The 10,569-nt window shown below is 40.9% G+C and overlaps 1 protein-coding gene across 1 annotated transcript; it reads right to left on the minus strand.

Moving 5' to 3' along the window:
* Positions 1-810: 810 nt before the first annotated feature.
* Positions 811-10,356, minus strand: IL20 (interleukin 20). The gene is made up of 5 exons (XM_015427655.1): positions 10,183-10,356; positions 9,019-9,084; positions 7,121-7,273; positions 2,804-2,878; positions 811-945 (listed from the first exon to the last, which is right to left on the minus strand). Exons 1-5 carry the CDS (start codon positions 10,336-10,338, stop codon positions 811-813), a joined length of 585 nt encoding a protein of 194 aa, XP_015283141.1. The 5' UTR covers positions 10,339-10,356.
* Positions 10,357-10,569: the final 213 nt, after the last annotated feature.

Here is a 10,569-nt window from a genome sequence, read left to right on the forward strand (position 1 = left end):
CAGGAATGGTTTTGTTGGTGTGATTAAGTAGATTTTAAAAATATGCATGCCATCCAGATAGAAACACATGAACTGACCAAACCGAACAATAAAAATGTACCACGCAGAAACAAAGATTATTAATAGTGCAATCCTAAATAGAGTTATAACTTTCTAAATCCATTGAAGTCAATGAGCTTACAAGGGTATCATTGTTTAGGATCTCACTGTAAATCTCGTAGAGACTCCCAGCAAAATCTTAAAAACTTGCCCCACAGACATCGTTAAACATGTCTATAAGATACAACATTAAGGAATGAAGTACAGGTTTACGGAAATACAGAAAGATATACTCATAAAGCCAATATCTTTGCAATTACATTAATAAAAGCCTGTTACAATAGTACTAAAACACGGAACACTATAATAATACACTAATGAAGCATACCAGAAACCCCTTATAGGTGGTTGCAACATATTTAATATTGTATGTTAATGTAACAACAACAATATAAATCAACATTACAAAGAGTTGGAATCCTATGATCCTGTTCCTTGTTGGATCCTATGATGTTGTTCCTTCCTTTGGCACAAGAAGCCCTGCTCCAATGACACGAAGAATGGAATCTTGGATCCAAAGTCATATCTACTACATATTATGAAATGTCATATGATGGAAGAAAAATATCAAATACTATTTAAGTTAATTATACAATATTGGATATCCAATAGTAAGTACTTTCAGATGTCAAATGCCAACATCAAATATCTGGCACTGAATCAGCAGAAATTCAGCATCAGTAGTCGTGCAGATATTTCTAGGTGCAAGTTCTAGACTTGAGTTCGATTCAGTTCTGCTGTAATGCCCATTCCTGTGCCTGTGCTTTTCAATTCAGTCTTGTCAATCCAATCTAAAAGGATGTCTAGCTCTCCAAGTGCTTTCAGGGCTGCAGAATGGGATTCCATCTGGAAGAGGATAGAACAATTATGGGCTGAATCTAACCAGCTTTTTTGTTGGAGAAAAAGGGCAGAATGGTCCCCTTTGACGGCTCAAAAAAATTATGCTAAGGATGATGGCACATGCATGGACAAATTGGGGCTGTAGTCTGGCAGCAATGTTCCTTCTAAACTGAGTTAGTGTGAAACCAGGAGAATTAAGTAACATTGAGTGAAAAAGCTGGCATGGATAATAAATAATACTGTCTATAGTGTCTCCAGCACTGCACCTGTATCTAATTAATTAATTAGTTATCATATGTTATCATATGGCATTGTATATGGTATAGCCCAGAGATCCAAACATGTCTGGCAGCAATGTTCCCTCTAAACTGAGTTAGTGTGAGCTAGCTCACAGTTTTTTAGCCTCCGGCTCACACATTTTTGTCTAAGCTCAGGAAGGATGGCTCCAGAGCAAACTAATTTATGCAATAGCCAAATTGCTTGCTCACAAGTTTAATGCCAGTAGCTCACAAAGTAGAATTTTTGCTCACAAGACTCCACAGTTTAGAGGGAGTATTGTCTGGTAGCCTTAAGTTCTAACTCTTATAGTGCTATGCACCACTAGGAGGCAAGCTAGACTTATTTTTTGGGGCTGGGAGACTTCTGAAAGAGCTGTGACTGACCCAAGGTCACCCAGCTGGCTTCATGTGGAGGAGTGCGGAATCAAATCCGGTTGCCCAGATTAGAATCCACCACTCTTAACCACTACCACTCGCTGGCTCTCACCCCGTATCTGTTGGTACAACAACATAAAATTCAGTGTCTTAATTTTTCAGTGTCTTAATTCTTAATGTAACATACCAGAGAATTGTGTGTCTGTGTATATACTTGTTTGTTGTAGCCATTAGCCTATGGTTCTTATTTTAAAAGGAATAGTGTACAGTTGTGACCTCTGCAGGCATCCAACAAAAAAGCACTCTAAAAAGAAGTCCTCCTCCAATGTTAAAATCTATTGTTAACCACAAAATCTCATTACATCTGAGCCATGAGTGCCAAGGATTTCAAAACTGCACTTCGTTTCACAATTCTGAGGAAAAAGCCTTTGAGCATGCTCCAAAACGTAAATTCAATCTAAGCACATACAAAGTTAGCCTTTTCACATGGCCAGTATGGGTATAATGAAAGTTAAGGGTGTACAAGCAGAATTATGACAGCTCAAGCCCAGCCTCACGCTTGTCCATTGGATCTTCTGCTCAGATCAGGAGTGGACCTGGTACCTTAGTCCCTTTTTTCCCTTCTCATATAGGATACTTTAACCGGGTGTGTGTGTCCTATATGTTTCCCTTCTCTATTTTATCCTCACAATGCTGTGAAGAAGGTTAGGCTGAGGGGGTGTAAGTAGCCCAAGGTCACCCAGTAACCTTCCATAGCAGAGCAGAAATTAAACCTGGGTCTCCCAGACCCTAACCTGAGAATCACTCCACCGCACAGGCTCTGGGGATCTCTAACCCGACTGCTGTGAAATTGTCCAGCACAGGCAGCATCTCTCTCTCTCTGATTTAAATACATTTGAGGGAAACAACCGGGGACTTTTATCCCCTATGTCTTTGCTTACTTTGCCTCTATGGGTGGGCCTGACTTGGCTGTTAACGCGCATGTTCATGCCAATGAAAGATTCCTGGCTGCTAGCTGTAATGAAGGAAAAAGCTGTGCTAGAGGTTTTTGGATGCTACATGAAAGCTGTAGAACAAAAGATTTTTAGACATGTTTTCCTGGAGAGGGTTCCAGATCAGCCTGATACCACTTGTCATACAAAACTAGGCTACCAGCACAAGAGATCTCTTGCATTTCCAGTAGCTAAATTACAAAGTGAAAACACATTTACCCTTTCAAACCGACTCAGGATTTGTTCGTATCTGTGGATGGCTTCCTTCCCGCAAGGGCATGTTGTAACAGTATCCTGAAGAAAAATCATGCACTAGGTAAATTATGTTTAAGCATATTTCTTTGAGTCTCCACAGAGAAGTAGAACCAATTGCTGAAATGAATGCCCAAAAGAAGCCTTGGATTACGAAAGGAGGGGACTTTACTCTCTTCCTGTATAAACATGTAAAATACTTGGCGACACTTATTTTATCAAGTTTTGAATACCAAATGAGTGAAAATACTTCACTATTTCATTATCAATTTATTATTAACAGTTCATCATCATCCACTCATTTGATTCTCTTGAAGTGCTGTGAGTAACTGATTGGCTATTGTGTGCCATGCAGTAAGAAGGAAGTAGTAATAAGAATGGACAAAGAAAGCAAAACATACTGAATGCTACAGAGATCAACTTTACAAGGGACAGGAACTTTGGTGCTTCTCTAAAGACCAGTTTTAAATGGCAGTGTTCATTGGCACATAAGATAAATATAAGGATTCAGTTTTCATTTTATCCCCAGTTCATTAAAAGAAAACCCATTTGTTCTCCTTAATATTCTAGAATGTTATCGTGTTGAAGCAGGTAACAGTTTTTCTAACATTTAAGAGATGATATAACCATTATTAATGGGCAGTGTAAATTAGGTTTATAATAATGTCATTATTTTAACTACTTTCAGAAGCAAAATTGTCTCCATTATCTAGCAGATTCAATTCAATTCTGTACTTATGTAACTTGGACAATGCTGCTTGATAATCCATTTATCTATGTGGAGTAAAGTTTTTGCATGCATTGAGCCTCCTGCAGCATTTCACAAACTTTTTGAGCCTGCGTCCTCCTTCTAAAATTACCATTTCCCTTGCTCTCCAACCCCATCCAGTAATAAAAATCTAACCATGCATTCAGTGAATGCATTCATCCTCCTGTGCAGCTGCATGTGAGTATCTGTGGACTGAGCTAAAGGGATCCTACAGGACTATTTAAAAGAAGGAACATCCTTCCTTCCTCCCTCTACCATCCCCATGGCTCTCTGGCCCAGCTCCAGTCTTACCTATTCAACCATTTACCACCACTTTGTTGTGTTTTCTCTGAACTAAATCCCATTGAACTCACTGGTATTTAGGATTGTGTCACCGTTAATAGCACACATACATCAGGTGCTCTGTCAGCAGCACTGGCTCCCGACTGAGTACCAGAACAGGTTCAAGGTTTTGGTTTTGACCTTTAAAGCCTTATGTGGTCTGGGACCAACAAACCTGCAGGACCGTCTTTCACAATATGTTCCCAGAAGAGCATTATGCCCAGTGGACCAAGATCTGCTGGTGGTCCACGGCCCTAAAGATGTCCGCTTAGCCTCAACCAGAGCCTCTTGGCTCTGGTGCCAGCCTGGTAGAACACTCTTCGTATTGAGATCCAGGTCCTGCAGGACTTAATGTGTTCCTCAGGGCCTGAAAAACGGAGATTTTCCACTAGGCCTATGGTTGAGGCGGCAAAGATATATTAACTTGGCCTCCCCTTCCCTGCACTGCTTGCCTGGTACAATCTATGTCTTTCACCTGCCCTGACAGCATCAACCACCATCCATCTGCACACATTTGGAGATCTGTACAGGATCAGATGGAGATGGAAAAATCAGATGATGCCATCAACTGTTATTACTGTATTTTTGATGTGATTTTATTATTGTTTTGTCATTACTGTTAATGATTGACTGGTTGTTTTAGAGAGTGATTTGTATTTAATCATTGTTGTACCCTGCCCTGAGCCTGCTTGTGGGATAGGATTAGGGTTGCCAAATATGTTTTGGCCGGGAGCGGGGGGCTCCCAGCCGGCGTCTGGAATGTGTGCGCGTGCACGCATTTCCCCTCAAATGGCGTGGCCCCACCCCCAGCGTGCGACATCACTTCCGGGTGACGTGCACGCGGGGGTGGGGTTTCCCCCGGGCCCCGATTCCGCGGGAGCGGAAATCGGGGCTCGAAAGCGGGGGGAAATCCGCCCCCCAGGGGCATTTGGCAACCCTAGGTAGGATGGGCTAAAAGCCCAATAGAATAAATTGTCTGTAGATTGCCACTTGGTCCAGACTGGAAGGGAGTAAAGAACTGAGACCAACTGGAGTGACATTCATGCTGCTCTGCTCCTCTTCTGAAGGGTCAGGCACTCAGAGTCCCCCCCCCAGTAAGGCCCATTTTATAGTTTGAGATTCTAGGCATGATGTCTGGGAGGCTGCAGTAGTAGAGAAGGGGAAATCTTTGATACTGTGGAGGGCTTACTGACCACTCCTGCTCTCACAGCTCTCTGGCTCAGGACTTTTGTCTACACTTGTTTCACCATGCTTTGATGCTAATTTCCATTGCACAAAATACATCATTCTGAGACACAGAGAGAACATCTGGGAACTTGTGTAGCAGTGATATTGCCAAACAAATTATTTTTCCCAGGTAAAGTATTGTATATTTTAGTTCTGAGCAAACATGGAGGGGATGTTTCATGAACAATTTTATCTCCCACAAGAAGAGGAAGGGAGAATATGCTCCCATTGATAAAACAACTGGGCTGGTATTCTCTCAACCTGATTCAGTCTCACATCATTAACTAACTGGGGCAGGATGTGGACAGGGGTATATATCGGGATGGGATGCATGCTTGAATGCAGAGTTTTAATCTATGCAGTATCTATAACTGGATGTGTATCCAAATGCAGACATCATCCACTACCATGAATGCTGCATTACCTTCAGTGGAACATACATCTAGATGCATATCCCCATCTACGTTCTGCCCCAGTGAATCACGCATAGCTCTGTGCAACTACATCTGGAATGTGAAAAAACCCCTGCAGCACTGGCAGGAAATGTAACTGCCAGCACAGCACAGCAAGGCACCGAGGACTGGCTTGGTTGCCTAGACAAAGGTGATCGTGGCTTCCCTTCCCACCCATTCAGCGTCAGAATGCTGTCATTATCATGTGGTCAAATCAGATTGGCTGTATTATATCATGACATCATCATGTTCATTGCATGATCCCTCACTGGCATAGACCATTCAGTGAGGATTTTTTTCATGTTAAGATAAAACTGGTGTCAAAACAGGAACAGATCAGGGAAACAGGTCTAAAATTATGTTAAAAGCTGAAATGTAGGGGCCCACCACCATCATAGACCCATTGTAATTCAGTGCAGCACCATTACATTTCCCACCTGTGGCCTCCTGCTCATTAAGAATTTGTGTAGACAAACCAGTAATTTGTTATTATATCTCTCATCCTTTCCTACTTATTTGTTGGCCTCCTTTGGTTCCAAATGTCCCTCTGGTTCCAAATGTTTGCAATTGTCATTTTTACTGTTTCATAGTTACACTGCTTCTCAAGGTTTCTATAACAATTTTTGCAATAGAAAGTAATACTGAAAATACAAAAGATGCTTATTTAAAAGCTAGCAGAAATGCTGTATCTCAGTGTGCAGAACAACAATTGTCATAGAATATTTTAGAGAAAAAAGGGATATGTTTTAAAGGGACAACAGAAACCATATCCACACAGATTCGACTCCAGTAGCATGTTTGAGACCAACAAGTTCAGGCAGCGTACTTTAGTATGTAATAAATTGCTAAACTGTCAGTTAGGAACCTCAGATTACTGTGTGGATTACTTAATGTTTTTACTTCTTAATGACTATTTAATGTTTTACACTGCTGCTGTATTGTGATATGATGTGAGCTACCCTGAGCCCACTTGCAGGGATATAAACTGCAATAAATAAATAAATAAATAAATAAATAAATAAATGAGTTTCACGGTTTAATCTTTCGAGAATCTGATAGCCTAGAATCTTGTGGGTCTCAAAGGTGCTATTGGGCTCAAATCTAACTGTTTTACTGCAGACCAACATGACTACCCTCTGAAACAAATCCAGACAGTTATTCTAGAATAATCCAGCCAAGCATATCCATCTATTAGACATCAAACACACCGAAAGATAACATGCACCAATACCTCATTAATCAGAACCAAAGTCACTATCAATATTCAGATAACTTCAGCAGAGTGGCCAATTTAGTTCCAGGCACTCTTGTTAAATAATTTTAAGAGTAGGTACAGAACAAGATCTTTCTCTGCCTGAGGCCCTGGAGAGCACCTGCCAGTAAAAAGAGGCAATATACTGTGCCAGTGGACCAGTGATCTAATTCAGTGTACTACAATTTCATATGTTCCATTCATATGTACAGTCATGTTACAGACTATAGGCTTGCAAATGATTTCCCGTTGCTGTAACTCACACAGAGAGTCAGCTCCTTCTTGATGCTGAGGAAGTTGTTGGCAATTCGGCTGACTCTCCTTTGATGAAAGTTGCTGTTTGCTTGGCATTGATTGAAGACATTTGCCAGATAGAATTTCAATAAGTAATGAAAGAAACAACACCTGTCTTCAGTCTAAAATGAATCAGAAGGCATCTTGTTAGAATGGGAAATACAGCCCATTATTAGTTAGATTGAATTCTACTGTAATTTTTCTTTAAAAATGTTTAAATTTCAATTTTTCACATGGAATTTGAATGCTAAGCAGCCAAGCCTTATGCCTGTTTCTTCAATAGTAAATCCTACTGAGTTCAGTCAGGTTTAATCCCATAGGACTGCAGCCTTAAATTTACTGGCATCTTTTGACTGCTGTGGATTTTTCATGTTACATATGAAATATCATAGTAATCAACTGTCAGTTATTAAATATCATGGCACATCATCTCCTCCAAAATACTAAATAGAATATGCCAGCTACCAAATATTGCCATGTATGATCTGTTAAATATCAAATACTGAAACCAAATATATTTGGATGGCAAATCTCACACACACACACATATACACACAAAACACCTTTATTGGCTTATAAAACAATGAAATAAAACTTCATCAATAAGGTAACATTACAACTGCAAATCTTAAAACATGTCAGTATTAAAAATGGTTCCTTGCTGCCAAAATCTTGGACAAGAATTCAGCAGTCTGTGTAGTAACTTCTGGTGATTTATCAGCTAGAAGGTACCTAATTGCGTTGTCAGAGTTAATCCTAGACAGTAAGGGCTTAATCCAAAGTAATTGGAGATATGAATGAAGGGGGCAGCATAATAGAATATGATCTAAAGTATTAGGTTCTCCAGATGAGCAATTAGAGATTCTGTCACATTTTGAAATACCTCTATATCTACCTGAAACCCAAGATGAGGGAAAAACATTAAATCTGGCTAGCATAAAGGCTCTGTGTTGCAGCGGGATCACCAAGTTAGAGAAGTATTGTGCCATACAATTTGGTACATATCTGAGGCCGAGGGAAAGGGGGGAACAAGTACCACCGGCACCGGCCTGGATTGTTTGTGCTTCGATGTCCCAAATTCTTCTACAGATTATTTGGTATATAAAATTCTCATCTTGATTTTTCAAGCCTGTGACCACTTGGATACATATGAATCCATAGTCAATAAGGCTATTCTGAGGGGCACTAAAATGGATGTGAAGCCAATATTTAATAGTGGTGATCCATGCCCTCGAGTCTAAGAGATGGAGACTCAGCTCAGCACAGAGGGAATAATGGGTAACAGAGTTAGGTAATCCAAGAATATGTTGTAAAACGTTTGCATAGATTCGATCAATCTCTTTGTTAAAACTCTGAATCCATACAGGAATTCCGTATAGTAAACGAGGGACTACCGTAGCTTGGAAAATTTGAAGGGTGGCCGGAACAAACTGATTTCCTTGTTGATAATAAAAATGAGTAACAGCCGAAATCCTGTTTTTAGCCAGTTGGAACAATTGGTCCCAATGGGGAGACCATTTTAAATTATAGTGAAACAAAACACCCATGTATCTAAAGGATCTGACTTGCTCATTTTCCCTCCCATTGCACCTTGTGGATGGCAAATCCCCATATCAAATAATCAGAGGTATTAGATGAATAGTCAGTACCAACATTCACAGAAGAGAATATTGGAGAGCAATTTCACTTTGGAGCCTTACCCAGGACAAGCACAAATTTCTTATTGCTCTAGATTACAGATCAGCTTGATAGCTCTGGTTACAGTGTAACAAGTATGAGATGAAGTTAAAAAGTTTAAGTGGAAATCTGTCATGTGTTCCACTTCCCAAATGTTAGTTTTGTACACTGACTGATACCGGAGAGATACCTTGGTGTCTTGAAGAGAATATGATCTGTGTAGAAGTCTAATGCTTGTGTACTGGTCTTGAGCCTGCTGGGGAAGAAAAATACAAAAAAGCCCTGATGAAAATGAAGGTCTCCAAATTTATTACCTAGACTGAGCATTCCACTCCTCTACAATTCTAACCAGCTAATCAAGGCAGATTACACAGAGTTAATACAATTGACAGATGGGACATATAATAAATAATGCAGTAGGATTAGGGTCATAGAACCAAACAGAAGTCTAAAGCCCTATATGGCCTGGGTCCAGCCTACCTGAGGGACCGCCTACCTGAGGGACCTATAAAGCCCTATATGAGGGACCTATAAAGCCCTATATGGCCTGGGTCCAGCCTACCTGAGGGACCGCCTTTCCCCGTATGTTCCCCCAAGAGCGCTATGGTCTGGGGCCCAGAATCTTCTAACTATGCCGGGCCCCAAGGACGCTAAACTGGCCGTCACAAGGGCTAGGGCCTTCTCAGTGGCGGCCCCCACCTGGTGGAACGAGCTCCCGGAGGAGATCCGGGCCCTGCGGGACCTGGTGCAGTTCTGCAGGGCCTGCAAGACGGAGCTCTTCCACCAGGCTTTCGATTAGGGGCCGCCACTGCCCCCCCCCCGATATATACCATCTTTGGGGGGGACTAGGGCTCAGGAGGCCAGGTAGAAACATCTGGTAACATCTAAAATATTATCAATGCCTACTGGAAATGTTTTGGGCTGTGCTAGGGCGGGGGTTGCCCTCTCTGAGACTCTGAGATTCTGAGATTCCGATATGAATTTAGTTTTTGAGCACTTTAATGTTTTAAATTGTACATGATGTTTTAATTGTACTATGGTATTGATGTTTTATTAGCAAGTGTTTTTTCTTGCCTTGTAAGTCGCCCTGAGCCCCATGGGGAAGGGCGGGGTATAAATGTAATAATAAATAAATAAATAAATAAAAACAACTGAAGCAAAACATAGTAAGATCCTAGTTTCAGCAAGCTATACACAGTAGTATAGACCACAGTCCCTAATAATATTTCTAAGTAACATGAATCACTTAGTATAGTGCAAGTCTATTACCTGCATAGAAAAGCCCTCTTGAATAATTCAGTTTTATTTAGTTTTAGAGCTGCCCTTCCCAATTTAAGACTACCCCCATACTCACAGTCATTTCCTTGATTTCTCCAAAGCCCTTTCGTATTTCATACATATCCATAGAGACCACACAGTGCCCAAAATGGAGCTGTTTGAGGCTGCTGATGGGCATCAAACACAGCAGAAAGATTGTGTGCAGGACAGAGGAGACACAGCTACTCTCCATTTTAGCACTGGGTAGAAAACCTTCATTATCCAGCTAGTAGAGCTATTAGTGAGAAATAAAACATCTGAATCAGCCTTAGCTTGCACTGGGAAATGCTGGTTTTGTGATTTTAATGCAAGATGCTGTGAACACTGAGGCTCATGTACATAGAGACTTCCTTTTGCGGGCAATTTCAACCTATGAGTATTGCAAATAGCTTGTTCACTGGCCGCTATTCTACTCCAGCAGGTG

Source organism: Gekko japonicus, unplaced genomic scaffold (genome assembly GCF_001447785.1).
Source record: "Gekko japonicus isolate JY-2015 unplaced genomic scaffold, Gekko_japonicus_V1.1 scaffold413, whole genome shotgun sequence".
NCBI classification, from domain to species: Eukaryota; Metazoa; Chordata; class Lepidosauria; order Squamata; family Gekkonidae; genus Gekko; species Gekko japonicus.

Coding starts and splice junctions, on each gene's coding strand:
- IL20 (XM_015427655.1), bottom strand. CDS start 10,338: ATGGAGAGTAGCTGTGTCTCCTCTGTCCTGCACACAATCTTTCTGCTG. Junction 9,085..10,182: donor GAGAAATCAAGGAAATGACT/GTGAGTATGGGG, acceptor TTTCTTCCCCAG/CAGGCTCAAGACCAGTACAC. Junction 2,879..7,120: donor AGAAGGAGCTGACTCTCTGT/GTGAGTTACAGC, acceptor ATTTTTCTTCAG/GATACTGTTACAACATGCCC.